Source organism: Theropithecus gelada, chromosome 4 (assembly GCF_003255815.1).
Source record: "Theropithecus gelada isolate Dixy chromosome 4, Tgel_1.0, whole genome shotgun sequence".
Taxonomy (NCBI): Eukaryota; Metazoa; Chordata; class Mammalia; order Primates; family Cercopithecidae; genus Theropithecus; species Theropithecus gelada.
The window spans coordinates 150325723-150351242 of NC_037671.1; the positions used below are offsets into that span (position 1 = coordinate 150325723).

The following is a 25520-nucleotide window of genomic DNA, read 5'->3' on the forward strand; positions in this document are numbered from 1 at the left end:
GATTTATTCTTGTTTTAATAAATTATGGAGTCTTCTCTGAGCCTCTTTTATTTACCATGAAATCTAAAAGATTGAGCTCCTGGAGTTAATTCTTCATATTGATGTTTTAACACCTAATTGTTAAGTTGGTTGAATTTACCCAGGTAACCCAGTATTTACATCGACATGATAAGTTGAGCTTGATATATTTATCACCACGGTAAGCAGAAAGATCGGCCTTTCTCAAGGGTCAGTCATTTGTACAGTCTGGTAGCCTTTGGCATAAAAATGATCTGAATTCAAAAGTGCAACTTAAAACATAAGAGGGGATTTGGAGGGGGACCTGGGCAGGTTTTTACATAGAGGCATCTCATTCTGATAACCTTTATGTCTTTTTTAAAATTTATTTTTAGAATAGGTAGTATCCTCATGGTTCAAAAGGTACAAATGACTCTAGAGTGAAAGTACTCCCTCTAATACTCATTCACCTGTCACCCATTTCACTAATCCACAGGTAACCAGTGTTAGTTAATTGATAATCTTCTAGTGACATTTTATGCATGTGCAAGCAAATATGAACATGGAAGCTGTTCATTTTCTCTCCTAACCTATCTCTAATTCACTCTGTTCCATCCCCACTGCTTCTGTTTGGCTCCTTAGATGCCTTGGACTGTTGTCTGCATTCTGCCTTGCTCTGCATTTCAGCCGCCCCATTTCAGCAGGCTGTCCTTCTAAACTTCCCCCATCAGACCCTCTAAAACATTTCCATCATACACGGGAAGGAATCTGCACATCTTACCCTGGTCTCTTGGACCCTGAGAGATTCATCTCCTGTCTCTATCCCTCCTTGTCATGTGTTTTACCCACAGTCATTCTTAGCTAAGTCCCCTTGACCCATTTCATAGACCCATAAAAAACCTGATGGAAGTTCAAGTTGTTATCATGCACAGCAAATACCATTTACCTACATATCCTTATTTGTGGATCCCCAAGCTAAAAATTTGTGTTTTAGAAATACAAAACTAATTGCCACTTTGTGCACATGGATAGAGTATGATTTTTCTTCTCCACGCTTTTCCCTCTGCTTGGAACATGCTGTCCAATTTTCATGAGCAAGCCACACTCATTTCTGATGTCATCTCTAGGGGCGTTTCTTAGCTGAGATTCTGTAAACTCATGGAACCTTCCACATGTAATTAGTGTCCCAAGTAGGCTTCCATACTAGGAATAATTTTCCATACTAGGAATAATTTTTTATATTAGCTGTGTTATAGCTAATAGCTATACTTTGCTTCTAGCAAAATTGACGTTCTGGTAAAACTTAACGATGATTTTGGATAGTATGTAAGATTGGTAAAAAAAAAAAAAATCAAAGTTGAAGCTTTTATTTAATTATTCATCCTTCTTCTCTCCCCACCCCCCTCCCACCTCAATATAAATCAGTTGTCCCTCAGTATCTGCAGGGGATTGGTTCCAGGGGTGGGTTCTAGGACCCCTGCAGATATCAAAATCTGAGGATGCTCAGGTTCCTGATATAAAATGTGACAGTATTTGCATATAATCTATGCACATCCTCCTGTATATTTAAACTCATCTCTATATGACTTGAAATACCCCAATACAGTGTAAATACTAAGTAGATAGTTGTTATAGTACAATGTTTAGAGAATAATGACAAGGAAAAATGTCTGTACATGTTCAGTACACAACCATCCAACAATTCATTTTTTTCTTCAAGCTTTTTTTTTTTTTTTTTTTTTTGAGACAGATTCCCACTGTTTTGAGACAGACTCCCTCTGTCACCTGGGCTGGAGTGCAGTGATGTAATCTTGGCTCGCTGTAACCTCCACTTCCCAGATTCAAGTGATTCTCCTGCCTCAGCCTCCTGAGTAGCTGGGATTACAGGCATGTGCCACCAAGCCCAGCTAATTTTTGTATTTTCAGTAGAGACAGGATTTCACCATGTTGTCCCTACTGATCTCGAACTCCTGACCTCAAGTGATCCGCTTGGTTGGTTGATTCCATGGATGCAGAACCCATGGATATGGAAGGCCACCTGTGCATGTCCAAATCAATTTTTTTTAGCAGCCCTTGCTTACTTTACTAATTCTCAAACACTGTGTTAACACCCATTAAAAATAGCTTTGGTATTTATTGTGACACTCATCTGGGAGAGTGTCTTTTATGCCTCCCACTCTACTTTTCTTCTGTGGTTGGTACATAAAGGGGTGAAAGCCTCCATATAGGGTGTCACTGAAGTTTGGGGATCAGCCAGGCAAAAAGGGTACTCTTAAGACATTGAAAGGATTGAACATTGACCCTGATAGATGACATGAGCCATCTAGAGAGAGTGGTCCAATCTAAGAAGTGACTCCTAAGTATGTGAATGAAATATTTTTAATTCCAACCCAAGTAATCAGAGATCTTAAGTGCTTGGTTTTTATTGCAAAGTGCCTGGCATGAGGTAATTTGCTTTTGATAGCTGATTAACAGAGGATTTAGAGAGTGAGAGTTTAATAGTGTTTGTTCAGCACTGTTCATGTGGAATTTCTGACTAGTGGGTTGTTCTTATCACTAACCAGGTATGCCTTATAGAATAGAAATAATTTGTGAGATAAATCCGTAGGTCTGAGATCCCTTAAGAGCTTTCATGTTTCTTCTGTGATTGGGGCACTATACAAACATTGAATTTATTGACTTGTTTCCCTAGGCGTGCTGATATCATGAAGTGAGAGTGCTCTTAGTAGCAGTGCTAAATATTCTAGCCATTGGATAAGTGTCGCCCCTGTAGTATGGGATAAATCTCAATTTCAGGCTGTTCGTGGGTCTGTTGGGAAGGTCTGCTCAGTTCTATGGTTGCAGGTGTTTACAGCTGAGCCCTCATCCCTAGTTTCCGGTGATTTTCCCCGGGGTTCTGCCTGTCTATAGTGTCCCACTGAAACAACTAGTTAGCAATACTCTTTGATATTTTGAATCACAGAGCATTCCAAAATAATTTCTATTTAACATGTCTTAACTCTTTGAAAACCTTTATAACAAGAAATAGGAATAAAATATTCACAAAACAGGAACTTAAGATGTCCAAGACATGAAAATAATACTGACTTCATGGCATCAAAGAAATGCAGATTATTAGATTTTAAAAGTTAGTTACAATGCTGGCAAGAGTGAGGTTGTTTTTAGCTCATGAAGGGTAGAATGGTATACCTTCAATGGAGAGCAGTGTGCCTCATGGACTCCCTTGGCACTCGTGATTCTCTTCTGAGTATATCCTAAGGAAACAATCAGACATTAAGCTGAAGTTCCGTAATGAGTCCATGATCTTTGAGAGGCTACTGATATAGTAGAAAGGTTAAAAGCAGGAATGCCAGAACCGGTTATGTGGCTTGGAATCCTGTTCCACCAGTTACCACTTCTGTGCAGTTAGGAAGTTAATTTCTCCACACTTTGAGTTTTCTCATCTGTCAAATGAAGATAATAATAGTATCTACCTCCTACATTGTACAGAGAATTAGGTAAATTAATTTATGTAAAGTACTTGGAACCCTGCCTGGCACAGAGTAAGCAACTGTATAAGTATCAGTTATTATCAGGGGTGTTACTGTAAAAATTTGAGAAAAATTCAGCAGTGGAGTCATTTTTTTAAGTGATAGTAAATATATATGAAAAGATATTTAGACACTAAAATAATGATTTTGAGCAATATTTAATTACATGGAAGATGTTTATAATAACTGAGTTAGACATAAAAAGTATATACAAAAAATTCTAATTTGATTTTAAGATGCATTTGCATAGAAAACAGGAAAGTGACAAACTATTTTTTCTCACTAATAGGATCATAAGAGATTTGTTTTCCTTTTTCACATTTTTATTTGTTATCCATATGTATTGTAATTATAATTATTGAACATTATTACAATTATGTATCATCCGATTTTTATATTTTTGACTTTTTAAAAGCAAATGCATATTCATTTTGACATATTTTACTTTCTCTTCCTTCTTTTAAAGCTACTAATATTTCACTTCCTCAAAATCTTCTCCCACACATCATCTGCTTGGTATTTTCTTGCATTTAGCTCTCTTGCTTTATGTATAGATCAGCTCCAAGCCTGTTTCTTCAAGAATAAGCAGACCAAGTAAAACGACTTAAGAGATTTTAGTGGTGAGGACTTTCTCCTGGAAGTTTAATCCCAAGAATGTGGCTTAGATGATGATGGCACTGTGTCCTCTCTACATTTCATGCACTCACCCTTCTCTTCTACTCTTCCCTGAATGAACTTGGCACTTTAGTGGGGTCAGAATCCTCAGTAATCCCACACGTACAGGAGAAAAATTCCTGCCTCCAAGCCTTTGCTGTCCTTGCTAGCTGGAATTTCCCTCCACATTTCTTCCTTTAAAATCAGTCTTCCGCACCAAGTTTATACTTAATTCCATGAATACTTTCCAACCCATCTATTGTATGCTGACTTCAGTTCTTTGGGCACTTAAGCATTTGTACCACAAATGAACTAAATATTGGCTTACTTTATTGCTTAGTTGTTCTTTTTTTTTTTTTTGAAACAAACTCTTGCTGTGTTGCCCAGGCTGGAATGCAGTGGTACTATCTCGGCTCACTGTAACCTCTACCTCCAGGGTTCAAGCAATTCTCCCGTGTCAACCTTTGGAGTAGCTGGGACTATAGGCATGCGCTACCATGCCAGGCTAATTTTTTTGCATTTTTAGTAGAGACAGGGTTTAACCATGTTGGTCAGGCTGGTCTCGAACTCCTGACCCCAAATGATCCGCCCTTCTCGGCTTCCCAAAGTGCTGGGATTACAGACATGAACCACTGCGCTGGGCCAGTTCTTATAGTAAGCTTATAGAAGTTGTGTTTTATATTACTCAATGTCCTTCTATTTTCTAGTACAGCGTTATCCACATGCACGTAGAACACAGGAAAATCGGATGTTGTTGTGTTGATGACATTCTTAGAGATAAAGTATGAGTGTTCTGTTTCATCATCCCCTTTGCTCATCCTTCTATTTTCCTTGTTTTCAAGATCAGAATGTTATATCATTTGGATTCTCAGTCTTACAGATATTTGCCTGAAGACTTGATAATAGATTTTTGTTTCTAACATCTAAAACTTAAAGGGTTTAATTGCAGAGAGCACCACAGTTAGCAAATGCATTTATAATAGGGGGCTAGTAGTATAATATACAAATTAATCCTAGTTGCAAAGACAATCCTATCAACTTTAAAATATTGCTTGTTTGATCTAGACAATTTTATGACTCTGTCCGATAATTATTAAGTTTATAAATGTGTTAGAATTTTATAGGTCCATTTCCTGGAAAGGTCCAAATCCCAGGGAATGTTGTCACATACCTGCTCTCATAGTTTAGACTGGGGTTTCTAAAGTGAAGTTCATGCATCACATGAAGGTACAGGAAGATACTGTTAGAATGTCTTTGTTTTCATGACTTCTATTTTAGTTATATGCCTTATAATTATTAGTAGAGAAGATGTGTTTTTATAAGTAAAAGTAATTAGAGGCTTATGCTCAGATACTTTTATTGATGTGGAATAAAAAGTGGAGACCACTAATCTAAATAAAAGGCCACTAATCTAAATACCATTTCATAACCTGAAGTCAGTTTCTGTTACTTAGCCGTAACAAGTCAAAAATCAACTTATTAAACATAAATTCTGTGTCCAGCCTGAACAGAGAGTTGTGATGTGTGCATAATTCTGCATGGATGAACAGCATAAGACACATTCCTTGCCTTTAGAGAGTTTACAGTCTGATTGGAAGGAATATGGGCATAAGGAACAATAATTAGAAAATGACACAAGGGGCCAGGCATGGTGGCTCATGCCTGTAATTCCAATACTTTGGGAGGCCAAGGCAGGTGGATCACTTGAGATCAAGAGTTCAAGACCAGCCTGGCCAACATGATGAAACCCTGTCTCTACTAAAAATACAAAAATTAGGCAGGTGTGGGGGCACCTGCCTGTAATCCCAGCTGCAGGGGAGTGTGAGGCAGTGAGGCAGGAGAATCGCTTGAACCTGTGAGGCGGAGGCTGCAGTGAGCTAAGATCGCACCCCTGCACTCCAGCCTGGGTGACAGAGTGAAACACCATCTCAAAAAAGAAATAATGTAAAGAAAATGACACAAGGTAGCATAAGTGTGCACTGAGAAACTTAGCAGTATGAGTTTGTCAGTGTAAAATTGCTGTAGAAAGTGTGATGGGAGTGGCATAGTACATGGTGATTCTGCATTCTCAGAATGTTCCAAAGACTCTTATAGGATAAAATAATTCTTTGATTATCAGGTCAGTTCTTAGTCCACCTACCCAAATAAGCTGTGCTTGAACTCTCTCCTGGACCCAGATGTTAACTGGATGAACAAAAAGCTCATCGAATTAACATCTGGGCCCAGGAGGCAACTGGTAAATAATTTTTACCAATTTTCTTAATGGCATGCCTGCATTTCCTTTAAATTATAAGAGAACGTGGCAGAATGGACATGTTGAGAAAGTAATAAAGTTTTTGGAGCAGTGATAGTGTATAAAAGTAATTTAAACAGTGATAGTGTATAAAAGTAATTTAAAGTCAGTGTATTAGTTTCTTAGGGCAGCCATGACAGAGTACCAGAAGCTGAGTGGCTTTAAACAGGTATGTTCTCACTTTCTGGAAGCTAGATGTTCAAAATCAAGGTGTCAGCAGGGCCATGTTCCCCCTGAAACCGGTAAAAGAATCCTTCCTTTTCTCTTCCTAACTTCTGGTAGTTTGCTGGACCTTGGAGTTCCTTAGCTTGCAGCAGTATAGCTCCAAGTGTGGCCTGTGTCTACATGGCATTCTCTCTTTGTGTCTCTATCACTACATGGCCATCTTCTTATAAGGATTCCAGTCATATTGGATTAGGGCACCACACGACTCCAGTGTGATTTCATCTTAACTAACTGTATCTGTAGTGACCCTATTTCCAAATAAGATCACATTCGGGAGTACTGAGTATTATAACTTCAGCATACCTTTTTTTTGGAATGCTATAATTTAACCTATAACAGTAAGTAATATCAACCCTTATATATAAATATGCCAAGACAATGCACAATTTCTTGTCAAATGATGCCTTCCCAGCTAAAACCCCATAGCCATGCAAAGTGGTTATGGGGTAAATGACAACTGGAAGAAAAGGAAGCCTCGTCTGCTATTTGTGTCAATTGTCTTGTGTCTGGGCTTTGGTATCTCAGGCCTTGGTAGAATTATTCATATAAACAATAATATGTACTATGTGGTTTTGATCTTTCTGGTAAAACTCCACGAAGTAATTTGTGGATCAGGATGGTTCTAAGGGTGTATTGGGTTTTTTGTTGTGATAATGTTACATAATTGTCTCCAAACCGCAGTGGGTTATATCCACAAATATGTATTTCACCTTCATGGATTTGCAGGTTGACTGTGGTTTAGCTACTCCTGGCTGGGTTCTGCAGGCTGGCCTTGGCAAAGGCTAAGTCGGATGCCAAAGCTGAGGTACAGGTTCGGGTCTGTTCCACATGTCTTCATCCTGGAATCCAAGCTGAAGAGGGAGAAGCAGCTACCTGGAGCATACTCTGCTGGTGGGGAGCAGAAACTTGCCAGGTCTCTTAGTGCTTCAAGTCAATATGAATATGACTATTAATCCTCACAGTCTATTGGTCAAAACAAGTCACATGAAAAATCAGATGTGGTCATATACTCTGTATACTAGTGCAAAGCATCACAGAGCTGCCCAGCAAAGGGTATGGATGTATAATTATCTTACAGCAAGGGAAGGAGTGCGTAATTAGGAACAACAATCCAGTCTACCAGAAAGCCATTTTCTTCTGAATTCTACAAGTTTTATGACAAGCAACTCAATAAACCTTTAAAAAAAAGTACGTATACCATAGACTTGATTTCTTAACCCAGTCTGCTAGAAATGTATAGTTGAATATTACACACATAATTTTTTTTTTCAAGAAGAGGTCCTTGTACTTCTCCATGCTGATTTAGTTTCATACTGGGCATATTCCCTGCTGCTTAGACACTTTTGGTTATGTCTCGTTCCTGAACCCACGTTTGTGTATTTACCACAGTCCATATTTTGCTAACCACAACACTACTTGCCTCTCTCCATTGTTACCAAGACATCTGAGGCAGAATCTGGCAGAAATGCTGTTGTCTTGAGTGTGCTCTTATAGATAACATTTTCGTCGGGGATAAAACTGTTTCTGGTTTATAGATTTGATTGTTAATTGTGTGGCACTATTGAAATATAACCCTGAATTGTGGTTTTCGGGGATGTCCTACTTTTAACACTTTCCCTACCAGCACTGGCCCGTGTGACCCAGCCATTTTCTTACTTCCCTTTTAGCACTTCCTCTGTGTGTCATACGTTTTATTTGGCGTAACTTTTTCATGCCCCTGTTTTCTGATAATTTTATGTAAATCTTATCTCCCTTGTCAAAAATTGAAGTTTCTGTAGAGCACATTGGGTCCTTTTTATAGTCACAAGCTTCAGATAAATAGTACAGTTGTAGGCATAAAACAGGTTCTTAGTGCTTACTGAGTTGAAGAAAATTGCTCATAAATACATTACAAGGCACTATTTAGGAGTAAGCATAAGTTGTTTATTGCCACTTATACTCTCCATGTAACTATGCTGAAAGCACATTAAAAAAAGAATAATTCAGTTATTTTATTTTGCATTTTTACAGGTATGAATGTATGCCAGTATATTTTGAAAATGCATTCAATTGCAGATCTCATCCACAGAAGGCAAAGAAGTACATGGCCTTTTCTTTAGTGAAATGGCAGTTTAACTGGTAGATTGTCTCTTGTTGATAAAGTCTTAGAAGACACTCAAATTTAATTCTTGAAAAGGAGTGTTTGCTACTCATATACTGTATGTTTTTGGAAAAGCATTCCATTTATCTTTTAATGCCTTTCATCTATCCAGTTTTGTTGGTTTTATCAGTTAACTCTTAATTCAGATCCACGAAATAGCCCCCACCAAATAATAATAAGTAGTAATAGTAGTAGTGGTAACTACTGCTCACATTTTTTTTTTCTCTCTTGAAATTGATTGCATTGGGACCCTGTGTAAGACTAGGACACATGCATTGGTGATGGCATTTGCTGTGAGCGCAGGACCCTGGCACAGTGACTCACATTGGCACATATTCTCTGCAAGGATTTGGGGAATGAGATTGAGTTCTGTACCAGTCTAGAGACTCCAGAAGTTTGCAGCTTATTTCCTTTGGACTGGAGCTAGAATATGTCTGCAAAAAAATCAAATGGGCCAGAGACTGTATGGTTTAGGAATGAATCTGTCTGGTAGTATTAAAACGAATTCCAGAAGTAATTGAAAACAAACTTTTCTTCCCATGTCTCCTGTTTATTGATGCTACTTGGAGCCTAATGTCTTTAGATTTGTCTTAGAGATGATCTGAAGTGATCTTCCGGTGCCACAGCATAGTAGGGGTGTCTCCAGAAACTCCGCTGTGGGTGAGGCAGGCATCATATTTTTCACACCTCTTGTGACAGGTAATCAAAAACATGTCGCAGGTACCCAGTAGTGATTGATGGTGAGAAAGAGGATGTCTCTTATGACTAGGAGATGAGATCAGCAGATAGACTTCTGTTTTCATTACCTCCAGTAACTTTCTGTATGATAATGCAGATTTGGCCCTTCTAATCTTTGTGTGCAGGTAGAAAACTTCAAAACTGACTTCTTATACCTTATGAGTGTTAATGAGAGAATGCATTCAATATATTTAAAATATTTAGTAGAAATGTTGTAGAACTGTAATTTTTTAATTCTAGAAATGAGCTATAATTTTAGTGCTTAGAAAAAAGCAGGCTTTCATAATTTAAGAGCAACAAAGAAATAAATGTATTTTTTTAAAAAAAATCAAAATTCCAAATTCTGACTATCTGTATTTACCAATTCCATTTTCTGTGAGGAAATAGATTGGTTTCTTCTGTTCTCAAAACTTAAGGGGTAATTAATTTAGTGAATTAAGAGAATGTGCTTTCCAGTTAGCTCTTTAGAAACCTACTCAGTGCAATAAATAGTTGTTGAATGTACTGACATGTTTACTAAAGTGCATTTAGTATGAGTAGTAATGGCTAACCTCAATACAGGTCAGTATTTACATCCTTAAAGACAGTTGGCCATAAAGCTGTATTCACCCTCTTACTCTTTTTTTTTTTTTTTTTTTTTTTTGAGACGGAGTCTCGCTGTCACCCAGGCTGGAATGTAGTGGCACAAAATCGTTTCATTGCAACCTCTGCTTTCCAGGTTCAAGCAATTCTCCTGCCTCAGCCTCCCGAGTAGCTGGGATTACAGGAATGCGCCATCACACTGGCTAATTTTTGTAATTTTAGTAGAGATGGGGTTTCACCATGTTGGTCAGGGTGACCTCGAACTCCTCACCTCAGGTGATCCACCCGCCCCTGCCTCCCATAGTGCTGGGATTACAGATGTGAGCCACCGCGCCCAGCCTCCGTCTTGTTCTTTTTAACTGTGGCTAAATCCAGGAAGAACGAGGCATCCATGTGAAAATTATGTGTAGTAATAGCCTACCCTTACAGGCCATTATTAGTGGTTCCTTCTTTGGGGTCAGACAGAGCTGATCATTCTGGCTGTAACTCTTATAGCTATTTGACCTTGAATAAATTCTTTAATTGTTCTAAAGTTCAGACTCTTTATCTGGAAAGAATTGAGATTAACTCCCTCATGCAGTCATAAAGATTAAACCAAGCAGTGTGTGTAACAGTATTGAACAAAAAATTTGGTGCATATGGTTAATGTTCAATAAATATTTAACTGTTTCCTGTCATCTTTATATTTACTAGGCCTGCCTAACTTGTTAGTTTACTATTTGGGGCGGATTTGAATGTGGCTCTTCAGATATATTGAAAATGGTATTTCATGAACACTTGGATATTTGGATGCATGGAAATGTCAATGGATAGAATTTTCTGTTCCATGGGGCACCAGATTCTAGTCATTGATTTTTTTACACATTGAGTCTGTGTAACAGCCCTTTTGCAGATAAAGAAACTGAAGGTTAGAGAAATTAGGTAACTTACCCAAGGCTACATACCTTGTAGGTGGTGGAATCTGGATTTTAACCAGGCCTATCTTATTTTAAAGGTAACCATTGGCTAGGCACAGTGACTCACACCTGTAATCCCAGCACTTTGGGAGGCTGAGGTGGGCAGATCACCTGGGGTCAGTAGTTCGAGACCAGCCTGGCCAACATGGCGGAAGCCCAGCTCTACTAAAAATACAAAAATTAGCTGGGCATGGTGGCAGGTGCCTGTAATCCCAGCTACTTGGGAGGGTGAGGCAGGAGAATAGCTTAAACCTAGGAGTCAGAGGTTGCAGTGAGCCAAGATCATGGCACTGCATTCCGGCCTGGATAACGGAGTGAGACTCCGTCTCAAAAAAAAAGAAAAAAGAAAAAAAGGTACCCTCTGCCTTAATAGCATGGGTTAAGTGTTACTCAGATGAAGCACAGAGCATACGGAAAACAGAGAACTTCTCAGATGAAGCACAGAGCATATGGAAAACAGAGAACTTCTCAGGTATATGAAGTTTATAAAATCTCGGCTTTAAAGGAATTTTTGAACTTAAAAACATTTAATTTAAAAACTAATTTAAAATACTAGTTTGCTTGTGGGGCTTGATTTTCCTTTTAATAGTTATTCTCATTGGTTGTGGTACCCTTTCCTGGGGCATTTTGGTTGGCATGGTTATGGGAAGGGCGCTACTGGCGTTTAGTTGGGGGCAAGCAGAGGTGCCAAATGCCCTGTAATGAGTGAGGCAGTCCAAGAAAATGAAGAATTGACCCTTATACTTGGGAATTTCATATCTTCTTCTGTAGGAGCAATATGAATCTATAATATGTCTTCTAATAAACTGTGTCTGAGAATTTACATATTGGAATACCCGTGATCAAATACTTTCCTTTGGGGCATCATGATGATTTTATAAAATTAAATGTGTAAGTAGGTTCCATGATCTATGAATTTCATCTCAATATTATGAAGGGCGTATAATAAAATGGTTTACATATTTATTTAGATGAGGTGTTGAATTTGATAAGGCTGAGAACTGCGTCTCTACAGTAGTCATATAAAACAGTTGCTCAGTATGTTCTCTGTCACTCTTGAAGATGAGGAAGCCATTCCATCTGCAGGCAGCTGTTTGCACCTACCTCTCAGACAGTTCTTCCTTATACTGAGCCGTGGACCTCTCTCCCTCCACATCTAATGTCTAATTCTAGGTTTACCTCTTTGGAGATCTGTCTATCAAGCCTAAATCCTTTATTGGATAAAGATCCTTCAGATGTTTAAAAACAGCTGTCATTTAATCCAAGTCTTCTCTCCTGACCAACTCCTTTGACTAATATTCTTAAAATCTAGTTTTATGCCATTTAACCATCCTGTTTGTTCTAATTTCCCTATAGTGTGAGATCCCTAGATAAATGCAGTAATCCTGATGGAGTCTAATCCTCAAAAAGGGTGTGACAGACTATTATAATCTGTTTATTCTGGGTTGATAGCACTAGTGGGTTTTTTGGAGGCAAGTGGGGAGGAAGGTGCACAGTGGAATTACCCAACTGTAATTCCATATATGAACCTTACTGTCATCTAAAACCACAAATCATATTCACTTGTGCTAACACTAAACTGTACCGCTCTCATTTCTTAGTACCTCACCAGTAAAACCTGAGATTCATTGGGAGCAAATTTCCACCTCATAATAATTGACTCCTTTCTACAGACAGCCGAGGGCTTTTGAATCCTAATGCTGCTATCCAGGATGTTATTAAGTACCTACCTCTCCAAATGGCTTATAAGGGAGGCCTCTATGTTTTGGTTCAAGTTAGTGGGAAATATACTCATGAGGACAGAGCATAAGAAAAAATACTGTATTAAGCTATTAACGTTCCCTCCCCAGGTTCAGAATGGATTTCAGCTCTCAGAGCAACTGAGGTTGGTCAGTCAGTCAACACATACCTCTTGGTACAGTGATTCAGTGATTTCCTTTATTCATCTAATCATATAAACATCCACCTACACACCCAACCCACATTTCTCCATCTTATCCATAAGCAGACAAGAGAAATGTATCAAATGCCTCTTAAGTGCAGTTACATGTGTTTTCCTCATTTTCCTAATCCACTATAATAGTAGCTATGTCAGGGAGGGAAATTAGGTCAGTGTGATTTGACTAAGCCAGCATTCCCTGAATGTCCTCTCTTCTACCAGCCCTTGCACTCCAGCCATACCAGATCACTCAGGATTCCCCGAACACCACACATTCCTGCCAGAGGCTTACACATCCTTATTCTGCCTGATAAGCCTGACCTCTTCTGCATCCACCATCTGGGAAACTCCTGCACCTCCTTCCCAGCCCAGCACTGGCATCACCTGTGACGTTGCCGGGACACTCCTTCCCTTTGAGGCAGTGTAAGTTGCTCAATGCTCTGTGCTCTGTGGTTCCTTGTGACCACTAGTATCAGAGCACTCACATCTCATTTTATCAGCTGATAAGTTATAGTTGCCTCTTCTTCCTGAGCTTCCTGGCTGATGAATGCTGTCTTCCTCTTTGTGTCTGCAGCAGAATACTTGGTCCATGGTAGATGTTTCCAAAAGCGACCCACTTGTCCTGCCGAATCGTTGGCTTTCTGGGATCATTCTAGATCTCAGGGTCCATTGCTCCCTTCTCTATTTTCTTACCAAACTGCCTTAAATGATCATTTCTAAAATTTTCCTGAGAATCTATGTGATGATATGCTTCAGTGTATAGTTTGCACAATTACCCTTTCTAAATTAAAATGCATTTGCCTGTTTTCAGGCTTCTGGCATTTTCTACATCTTCTACAGTTCCTCACCCCACCAGTGACTTTTTAGAAATCTCGTTTGCATGTTATTTTCTAAGAGAGAACTTGTAAAATGATCTATCTAGCCCAGAGATGGGTCTTCATTTAGAGTATGTAGGAGATTTGATGGCATCTCTTGACTCATCTTAGGTAAAAGACCACTGAAACTCACATTTGTTTAATTTTTCTCGGGTCAAATGTGAGCACCCTAGGCAGAGAATAATGGAATAGGAGTTGATAAGTTCTCCATTCATTTTGCCATTCAAAGATGTCAAACCCTTTCCCAAATAGCAGATCCGGAGCCCATCCTTGATCATCACCTTGCTTCATCACCAGGAATAACTTTTTAGTTATTTGTTGCCATTCATTTTTGGGTTTGTTGTTGTTGTTGCTGCATTGTTTTTGTAACAAGCATTTATTTATTTGGGGGGTATTATCTGATTGCTCCCCTTTTAAGTTGTTTTTTTTGTTTTTGTTTTTGTTTTTTGAGACAAAGTCTCGCTCTGACATCCAGGCTGGAGTGCGGTGGCACAGTCATGGCTCACTCCAACCTCCGCCTCTCAGGTTCAAGCAATCCTTGTGTCTCAGCTACCTACGTAGCTGGGACTATAGGCATGTGCCACCACACCTGGCTAGTTTTTGTGTTTTTAGTAGAGATGGAGTTTTGCCATATTGGCTAGGCTAGTCTCGAACTCCTGACCTCAAGCCATCCACCTGCCTTGGCCTCCCAAAGTGCTGGGACTATAGGCATGAGCCACTGCGCCTGGATACCCTTGTATCCAGGGTAAGTTTGTGGCACACGTTTATATCTGGTTCTGTGTCCTTCCCAGGTTTCTCTAAAGTTATAGGGAGTGTTCAAATTTCTGACCTTGTTTAACATTGAAATTTGAATATTCTTGCTTTGTTTAGATGACAGTGTGGCTCTGAGAGACGGAACACCTGTTATATTTTGGTACAAATATAACTATTTTCTAGGAGGAAATGCCTGCATAGAAAGGTCCATTTTGGTCTGTTCCTTACGTGACCAAACACAGTGTGACCATTGTGTACTCCTGTCATCATTTCATTTGTATATTAAGAAACATGTTGTTGGGAAAACAGCTGATGGGCCTCATGGATATACTGCTGTTTTTCTAGTCCTGACTTGTTATACTTGAATATTCAAGGAACTGCAGTATGTTGGAGGTGAATCCAAAAAGTCATGCTTTGCTGTGTGGGTCCACAGCTGTGTGACCCACAGCTGGGAGACTGAGAGGTACTAATTAATTTCCTTAACTCAACAGCACTGGCTGTGCTGCGGCAGTGATTTAAATCCAGTCTGGTATACACTCCAGTGTCTTTCAATAACCTTTGGAGCCAGAAAGCATTTGGAGATGAGCTAGAAAAAGTAGTCCAGAGTTGACAACATCGAATGCTGCAGCTCAGAATTTGCAAGTTAAGACACATGTACCTAGCCACTGGGACGGGGAGATCATTGAGGACCTCCAGCTGTGTAACCCCCAGCTGTGTGGGTCAGTTTGATGTAGTTAAGGGGTCTCTGCTGGTTCTGTTCTTTTAAATGGTGCCATGTGTACAAACAAGGAACACTTTGCTGATGATTCAAAAAATACTTTGTCTTCATCACAGCTCTTTTGAAGTAAGGATTTTTATGTGCTATTTTTACTTGAATAATGAACTGGATTTAAGTTTAAATTGACTATCCTGATTTAAGATTGCAAAAAAAAAAATATTTAGATGGAAGATTCATCTTATGCTTTCTCATGAAATTCTTTTTGGTCTGCAATACACGGTAAATGCAGGAGACTCTTAGAAGTCAGCAATTAGATGAGTCGAGTGTATTGATGTGAAGGAAAGTCAACATTAAATGAACAAAGGGCTTTTAAGAAGCCCATTATGACCACTTATAATGGAAAATGTAGTTCCCATTAGAGATTGATTTAAGGAGCCCTGGTTTGTCACTGAAGCATGAAGGCTGCAGTGTGGTGTTTTGTGCAAATCATTTTTATAGCATTCTCTACTGAGCGCCTTCTGGTTAATCTGTTGGTGTGTCTAAACCTGTAAGAACTGCATCTATCTTGTTTAAGGAATATAAAAATTTCCAGAAACTTAAACCAAAGATTAGCATATTTTTCATTTATCTCATAGGATATTGAAAAATTTTTAAAACGCCTTACTGGTTGTAATCAGACACAGCAGCACCAGATGTCAACTCTTGGATAATTTAATCTTTTTGTCTTGTGCATATTTTCATAAATATTTTTCTACTTGAACACAATATCAGTTTCTGGCTCAGCTTAAAGTATAAAAATTTTCCAATTAGATTGCTGTAACTTCATTTTTATTCATGACCGAAAATTTAATAGAGATCATTACTTTTTTGACTTGTAGGAGATGAACTTTAAAATAAACCACCTGACCCAGGGCAGGGCAGAGAGCCTAGGATTCTGATCCTTTCTGGAGTCTGAGGGAGGCTGGCATGAGACTCCATCCTCTATCCCTAAGTAATTCTTAATTTGGGAGGGATTTTTGGATTTGTATTGGTCTGCCATGTAATTGACCTTATCCCCAGTTGTGGATTAATTTAACTCCTTGCTTAGCTTTTATATGGATTTTCTGCCTACTTATGTGCCAGTTATTTAGAGAAGTATAGTAAAAGTGAAACATGGTAGTTTTGACTCAAAGGAATTTATGGTTGGGGCGAGGAGATCAAGTGAAATGCTGTTGTCACACCGTATATGATTAAGTGCCTTGCAGTAAGTGATAGGTAATATATGAAGTAAGCTCTTTAGGGGAGAGAAGGGCACACAAGTGGTCAGGAAAGCCTTTGAAGTAGAATTGGGCCTTGTCAGAAGGAGGAGCCTGGCAAGGTTGCCTCATGCCTGAGGAAAGAGTGAGGATAAAGGTGCAGAGTTGGGGAGGAGCCCAGGGCGTTCAAAGCACAGCGTGAAACTGAGCTCATGAGAGTTAGATGCTCAAACGCCTTCTTTCCTTTTTCTTGTTTCCTCTTGCACTTGAATTCTTGAATGAGTACTAACTACCCCAATTCATGGTAGCATGCCTTCCACTCCCAGTACGTCACTAATGCAGTCCTGTTGGAGGTCCTCAATGACCTCCCTGTCCCAGTGGCTAGGTACGTGTGACTTAACTTGAGAATTCTATGCTGCAGCATTGGATATTGTTGACTCTGGACTACTTTTTCTAGCTCATCCCAAATGCTTTCTGGCTCCAAAGGTTATTGAAAGACACTGGAGTGTATACTAGACTGGATTTAAATCGCTGCCGCAGCACAGCTAGTGCTGTTGAATTAAGGAAATTAATTAGTACCTCTCAGCCTCAGTTTAATGGAAATGAGGACATCTAAATCATAGTGTGGTTGAAGGATAAAAAGATAACATAGGGATAATATGTTGAAATAAATGGCTCTTGGTAGGCAGGCATCAAGATTAGTTCCCTTTCCGTACCTGGTAGCCACTCTTTCCTTGCCCGAGTGTGCCTATCCCCTTTCACTTCTATCCCTTTGCTCTGGCATTCCCACTTTCTGGAATGCCCTATCCCTGTTTTTTACCCATTGAAATCCTAACCACTCTGAAAGGTTTATCACCTCAAGCAGAATTGAACTTTGCATCTTTTGGATTCTTAATATTATTCATTGGACAGCACCAAGATACTACCCTACAGTTTAGTTATCTGCACAGTCATATTTTCCTGACTGGATGAAAAACTCTTTGAGGGTGAAGTCCAAGTCAGGGATATGAAGATAAACTAGTGAGAGCTGAGACTGTGTACTCCCTTGTTTCTGTACAGGGCTGCGTGAATAGTTGTCAGGCTTCCAAGGTGATCTCATCATCATACTGTTTTTTCTCCTTTTCTTCCTAACTACAAGCATATGCTGATTTTTTCTAATTCCTTTCCTCTAGCCTTTACTGCCCTTCTGTGCTTTCGATGTAATCAAACGTCTGGTGAATGTCCCCAGCTCCACTATCCCATAGCCGTCTCAAAGGCACCATGTCCACAACCGATCTCTTACCTCCTTCTGCTCCCCTGTCCTACATGCAGCGTGCCCTCTTCATGTATATTGTACCAGATCTTTGGTGTCATAGCCCACACAGTTCCTGAAGCAGAAACTTGGAGAGCATCCTTCATGCCTTACTTTCCTTGTTATCTACACTGCATGAGTCACCAAATCTCAACTCATCAGCCTCCCAAGTATTTCTTGAGTCCATCCCTCCTCTTTCTGTGTCAACTACTGCTGCCTAGGTTTGGGTGCTCCTCCCTCAATTAGTTTGACTGTAATTTCTTTTTAGTGAATCTACTTCACCCTGTCCTTAAGTCCTCTGAAGTCCATCCTCTACCTCTGCTTTCTGATGCTACACTACCTCATGGAAAACCCTCTGGTGGCGTCTTTTCATATACATCGCAGATGAGAAAATTGGTTTTATCTCGTGGACCAGCTCTGATCTATTTGGTAATGGTTCTGCAAATGCTGCCGCTGGGTTCAGCATGAGCAATTGGTGGCATCTGACAAGGTACATTGAAGGGGGTGGGCCGCACATAGCCTAACTAGGATTAAGTCCAAGCTCCTTAGAGTGGCATACTAGGCTTTCCGTGACCCAGATCCCGCCCATGTCTTCATCCTCAGCTCACTTTACCCTGGAACAGCAGGGAACTATTTTGTCTTCTTGCTTTTGTTCAATCGAAACCTGCTTGCTCGTACCCTTTACCTAGGAAATGCATTTGTGTTTTTTTTTTTCAGACGGAGTTTTGCTCTTGTTGCCCAGGCTGGAGTGTGACGGAGTGGTCTCGGCTCACTGCAAACTCCACCTCCCAGGTTCAAACAATTCTCCTGCCTCAGCCTCCCAAGTGCTGGGATTACAGGCGCCCGCCACCACACCCGGCTAATTTTTGTATTTTTAGTAGAGGCGGAGTTTCACTATGTTGGCCAGGCTGGTCATGAACTCCTGACCTCAGGTGATCCATCCACTTTGGCCTCCCAAAGTGCCGGGATTACAGGCGTGAGCCCCTGCGCCCGGCCGGAAATCCATTCTTAACCTACAACCTTAGTGTGTTCTCAGGGTACCTGGGGTGGGCCTTGCATAGGGTTAAGTGTTATTTAATTTTTTTTTAATTGGCAAATAGAAATTATATATATTTTTTCAATGATATTTTGAAAATATACATTAGAAAATGGCTACATTGAGCTAATTAAGTATTTTTCCTGAGGCCTCTTTTTCAGCAGTACATATAACATTGTCTTGAAATCTTAAGTGTCTCTCCGGAAAGACAATATATACTGTTAGAGCAAATATCATGGCTTTATCTTTGGCCTCTGGTACTTATCATACTCCCTTTCGTGTAGTATGTATGTAATTTGTTTACTGAATTGAAATGAATTAGTAAATAATTTTGATTGTGAATACACTTTGCTTTATTTATTTATATTTACTAATTTTTTTTTTTTTTTTTTTTTTTTTGAGACAGAGTCTCCCTTTGTCACCCAGGCTGCAGTGCAGTGGTGCCATCTCGGCTCATTGCAACCTCGGCCTCCTCGGTTCAAGCGATTCTCGTGCCTCAGCCTCTCGAGTAGCTGGGATTACAGGTGTGCACCACCATGCCTGGCTAATTTTTGGTATTTGTAGTAGAGAAGTGGTTTCACCCTGTTAGTCAGGCTGATCTCAAACTACCAATCTCAAGTGTTCTGCCTGCCTCGGCCTCCCAAGGTGCTGGGATTACAGGTGTGAGCCACGGCTCAGCCTGCTTTTTTTAAATTTAAATTCGATTGGTGAACTTCAGGGTGAAAGGACAAGTTTTAGGAATGTTAGTGCTCTGCAGAAATTAGGCTGGTGAATCAGGCAATAAGTAGACATTGGAAATTTTTGAGCAGGGGAGTGGCATGATGAAAGTGGTATTTAAGGAAGCTTGATCTGGAGACAACCTTTTATATTATAGGCTTAAGCCACTGCTGGCAAGCGTGGGTGAGGGTCGCAGGAGGGGGAGAAGAGGGAGAGGCAAGGGTTTAAAGCCATGCTGAGGAACAGCTTCCTGTGTCTTTGTACTTTCATTTCCACATTTGCTTAAGTGGGATGTACTTGCTGGCATGTTTCCGAAAATAAAATAGAGTGCTGAAGTTATTTTTATTTTTTAAAAAAGAACATTCTTGTAAAACACCTAAGTGAGCCATTTTACATAATTATCTGAGACATATTCATTATTAATTGCTTGGGAAGAGAGATTATGAGTTCAATTTTTTTAAAATAATTAGCATCTACATAGTTAGGCTACAGTCTTCCAAAGTCAGTGAAGGTTTTTATTTTGGCATGTTTTAAAATATATGAGGGAAATACTTCAGTTTGGTTTTCCATCAGGTTTTGCTTGATAGTTTAACATCTCCATTCTGATTGTAGTTTCTCCCATGTAACATTTGCATTTCATATTTGACTCATGTGCCAGTCTTTCCTGGTTAAAGTTTATTTTTCATTTGTTTTGGTCCATGTAGTTCTACTCCATTTTATTCTTCACATTGGCCAGTGTAAACTTTTAAGTTTACGGTTGCTTTGTTATTTTTTCTTACAGGGTTATGACTCATTATTAAAAAGAGGGACTTTTTCCAAATACTTTGCACTTTTGATTGTGTATTATGGATACCAAGGAAGAGAAGAAGGAACGGAAACAAAGTTATTTTGCTCGGTAAGCATTCATTTTACAAAATTGTTATCAGTACTTTAAAGAAATATTTGAGCGGACTTTGTCCTCAAGTATTACTTTGCATTTTGTGTTTTGTGCTTGTTCATAAATAGAGCAGGTAACCAGGAGAAGTAAACTATACTTTGCTTCATCCATTTTATTCATATTAGAGGATTGTAACATTTGGTTCTTCTCTTTCTAGCTTTGACACTTCTCTCAGGCCAGTGTTGCTCAGCAAATCCAGCTGTCATGCTCTGACCTGCAAATTGCTCCGAATCCCATGTTTAGCAACCTACCTTGAATTTTAAATCCTAAGTGCTTCGCTCCTACTGTTCTGTAGCTTAATTGGTTGGACTATAACTGAAAATCTCTGACACATTTAAAGCTTATCACCTTGTAGGGAGTCTATTACTAAAAAATACTTTTGTAGGTAGGTGAAATGGGTGAAATTATGTTTTTGAATCAGAGTCATTTTTAAGGCTGGAACTTGTCCAACATAAATAAATTTGTTGATACCTGAATAGAAGTAATTTAGTATATGATTTGTTACCATTTACAGATTTAAATGTCTATGTGGCAGTCACTCACTAATCATAAAAAAATGAATTATATGCTAAACATTTGTAAAACATTTTGATAAGCCAGAATGTTTTCAGACTCAGAGAACATAGGCTTAAAAACATGTTTCTCCTAAATTGAAATGCGTGTTAAGAACTGAATTTAGCCTCATTCCATCCCCAGTCCCCAGGCTGTGCTCATTAGAGATGCATTTACTGTTTTCTAAACTGAGCCTTGGAGCCAAAACCAAAGTTTACTGTTGATGTTTTTATCCAGTAATTAAGCTAGATTTTAGGTTGATAATGGGAAAAGGAAGGAAACAATTTAAGGACCTACTATGTACTGAGTGCTTTACTTATGATTTTAATTGTCTTCAAAATAAATCTATGCCATCAGTTAATTTATCTCCATTTTACCAGTGATGCAACTAAGACTCAGAATATATTTTGTCCATTTCATGCAGCATAAGAGTCAGTATTAAACATAAGACCATTTCCAAAGGGCATGCTCCAGTTGGGAATAGTAAATCATGAATAAGGTTTTGGGGAAGCACAAGTTAAACTACCAATTGTAGTAAAATATTTTCTGCTGTTAGGACTACAGAGAGTAACCAGATTAGGGAGGGAAGACATCAGGCATCTAATGGATGAAACACCAGAAAGATAGGATATTTAGAATAAATAAGATCTCCAAAGTTTTTATTTTGAGATAATTTTAGATTCACATGTAGTTAGTTGTAAGGAATAATAGATATCCCTATTCTTTATCCATAGTACAATATCACAACTAGGAAATTCACATTGATACAATCCACTAGCCTTATTCAGAGCGTTCATTGTATGTATGTTTGTATGTATTTAGTTCCATGCAGTTATATCACATATAGAGATTTCTGTGGTCACCATCAGTCAAGATACACAACAGTTGCATTAAAAGGATCCCACATGGTACCTTTTTGTATCCCTACTCACTCCTTCCATCTACCTGCCTCCTCTGACAACCACTATAATTTGTCATTTCAAGAATACTACGCAAATGGAATCATGTAGTATGTAACCTTTGGCATTTAGCTTTTTCTTCCCTTCAGCGTTACTCCCTTGACATCCCTCAAAGGTGTTGCATGTATTGATAGTTTGTTCCTTTTTATTGCATAGTAACATTCCATAGTATTTTTTTAGTCATTTTTAGTCATTTACCCATTGAAGGGCATTTAGGTTGTTTCCAGTTTGGGCTATTTATGAACAAAGATGCTAGATGCCACAATCATTTATGTACAAGTTTTTGTATGAGCATGAGTTTTCATTTCCCTGAGATAACTGTCCAAGAGTGCAATTGCTGGGTCAAAGGATAAGTGTATTTTTAGTTTTATAAGAACCTGCAGTACTCTTTTCTGGAATGGTTGTAACATTTGACATTCCCATCAGCAAAGTCTGAGTAAATCAGTTTCTCTGCGTTGTCATTTGGTGGTGTCAATATTTTTTATTTTAGCTATTCTGATAAGTATGTAGTGATGTCTCATTATGGTTTTCATTTGTATTTCCGTAATGGTTAGTGAGGTTTAACAGTTTCATGTGCTTATTATTAGCCATAGGTATGTGTTCTTTAGTGGAATCTCCTTTCCTATCTTTTGCCCATTTTCTAATTGAATTGTTTAGGTTTTTACTGCTGAACTGTACACATTCGAATCTTTTGTTGGATATGTGGTTTGCAAATAATTTTCTCCCAGTCTGTAGTTTGTCTTTTCATCCAGTTAACAGAGTTGCAGAGCAGAAGTTTTTAATTTTGATGTGATTCGATTTATCAGTTTCTCCTTCTGTGAATTGTGCTTTTGGTCTGAATTCTAAGATCTCTTTGCCTAGCTCTGTGTTCTGAAGATTCTCTGCTGTTTTTCTTTTCTGAAAATTTTATAGCATTATGTTTTGTATTGAAGTCTGTGATCCATTTTGAATTTATTTTTGGATAACATAGGAGTTTAGGTCAAGATGGTGGTCATCCTTCTCCTCCCCCTTCTCCCCCTCTCTCTTCCTTGCCTCCTCCCTTTCTTCCTGCTTCTCTTCCTGCTCTTCTTCCTCTCTTCTTCCTCCTCCCCTTTCCTGCTTCTCCCCCTTCCTTCTTTCTCCCACCTCCTCCTTCCTCCTCCTTACTTTCTTCTTCTTCTTTCTTTTCTTTCGTCTTCACATGCCCTACATAGTGGTTTTAAGAGCTATAGTGCCTTCTCAGTCTGAATCCAAAGTGATTGCAGTAGTAAAAGTCACTGCTGGTTCATGAACAACCTGCTCCATGTTAACCTCTTCTTCTTCCTAAATTGTTTAGTCAAGGGAGCCCCTGAAGCTGCGAATACAAACCAAAACTGTTCTGGAAGAGCAGCACAGTTTTTTCAACTCAGAAATGTAAAATTGTCTTGCTTATCATGACCTCTTCTGAAAAGTATTCTAACAATGAAACAAAAAACATATCGTAAAATGCTGAAATATGATCTTGGGAGTATGCATAGGAACAGTGGCACAAGGACGAAGTCAGTGGTGCTCAGTGATTTGTAACTAGGAAATGAGAGATAGAGAGAGAGAGGAGAACGGAGAGAAGAGGCGGTGGGAGCAGGGAGAGACAGACAGACACAGACAGAGAAACACTGACTGACAAACCTGTAGTTTAGCTCTTACAATAAGGTGGAAGCCAGAAATGGTCAAGCTATGAAAAGCAAAAGGCAAACCAAAGAGAGAAGAACCCCCTTCAGCCTGTCATCAGAAAAGAGCCATCCAAAGTTATACATCTTTTCAAATGCCTTCTGACTTAACTGTGGAATTATCAAGTGGAATTAGCAACAGAACTTACTTGAAAGCCAGTTTCTGACAATACAGAGCAGAGTTCTCTGGAGCAGCATACTTAAGAGCAGTCCAAGTAAGATCTCTGGAGAGAAGGATAAAATGTCAGGCCAAGGGTGAGGCCAAATTGATGCAATCTCAGTTTTCTCTAAACTAAATTATACCGCCTTACATAAATCTCAACTAGTGTTCCGAGGAAGTCAAAAGGAAAATTTACCCTAATGTTGTGCCTGCTGCCACAATTATATATCTGAAACCCTAAAAACTGCTTTTTAGACTGTTTCCCCCTTCCACATTGCCTTTTTCCTCCTGAGTAGTTAAATAGCCAATGTTTTCTTTGTGTGCTATCTTATCATGTGGTTTCATAATCCTTGCATGACTGTGTTTGGTAAATAGTCCTTTGTCAAACCTGTTTTGTTGATGTTTTGCTCTTTAACATCAAAGTAAAGTTTAAAATACCCTATTTTAATAATTTTTGATCGAAATTAGTGATTTGAGGGTCATCCAGTCTTTCCTTTCTTATAATTTATCTTGAAATATGCCTGTGTAACTCTTGAGTATAAGGAGTGGATTTAATACTACTATTAGATAGAGTAATTCTGGATAAGACCTGATTAAGTTTTTGGATTTTCTGACCCTGGTCCGCCTGGTTTTCAGGTGCTTCAGGACAGTTTTATACCAGTTGTTAAATCTAGATTGAATGATTTGTGAAACTTTTTCACAAATGATTTTGCAAATAATTTATATATGCAAAATTAATATATGTCTATATTAATTTCTTGATCCCTGACAGATCTGGAAAACCAAATGAAAAACTGAATTACTAAAGCAAATTATGCGTTCTGTGTACTATTTGTACTGTCTGCAATTTATACTATCCTCTGGGGTGACTGTCATGTGTCATTTGTTACACACTTGCTGACTCTTCCTTCCCCTTGTAGTTAGAATGCAACATTTTCTTTAGTATTGCCACACAGGGCTCTCTTCTTACACACTTGCTTGACATTATTTGGCTTTTGTGATTTCCGAGTAGGTCCTTGTATGCTATTGGTTGAAGGTTCTTTGAAAGCATTTTTTCAGGATCAAGGGTTAATTGAAGATATCCGAAATACATCTGTAGTTGAACCAAATGGTGTTTTGTGGGAGGTTTACTTTTCCTCTCTGAAAAGGTGTGAGAGAGCCTCAGAGTAAACAGTGAGTAATATAAACACAGACACAGACCAGGTGTTCATGTAGGTCACCTCCCCTATTCCCTGGTTGTCATGAAAAGCAGAACTACTGCTCCTACCTCCGCTTTCCTCTTAACCCAGCCTTTCAGAGCAGCAGTAGGAGCCAGCACCACCTCTGTCATCATTCTCAGTGACAGTGGATGCAAAGTGTAGAACATTTCTTAGGTCCCATCTCCAGCCTCTGCCCTGGCAATTCTTCACCCTTTAACCTCTGACCCAGAAGCAGAACACCTAGTGTTTGCAATTCACTGCAGTGTATAACCTCTGGCAGGTTTTCTAAGCTTCCTTTACCTTACATTTCTTCAGTTGTTAAATGTGGCTAAAAATAATCAACTAACAA

The 25520-nt window shown here is 39.0% G+C and overlaps 1 protein-coding gene and 1 long non-coding RNA gene across 6 annotated transcripts in view; one reads left to right on the forward strand and one right to left on the reverse strand.

Moving 5' to 3' along the window:
* NCOA7 (nuclear receptor coactivator 7) overlaps window positions 1-25520 on the forward strand; it is a 162208-nt gene that overhangs the window by 13865 nt on the left and 122823 nt on the right. For 4 of the 5 annotated variants that reach the window (XM_025383252.1, XM_025383255.1, XM_025383251.1 and 1 more), the window contains one exon: window positions 20461-20574. In XM_025383252.1, the coding sequence (XP_025239037.1) occupies window positions 20525-20574 (50 nt within the window). In that variant the 5' untranslated portion in view covers window positions 20461-20524. Of the gene's footprint in view, window positions 1-1747; window positions 1885-20460; window positions 20575-25520 lie in introns of all 5 variants that reach the window. The other variant, XM_025383253.1, reaches the window with a different exon arrangement.
* Window positions 2945-24008, reverse strand: LOC112623069. The gene is made up of 3 exons (XR_003119081.1): window positions 23962-24008; window positions 7410-7550; window positions 2945-3251 (listed from the first exon to the last, which is right to left on the reverse strand). It is a non-coding gene; the product is annotated as an uncharacterized LOC112623069 (long non-coding RNA).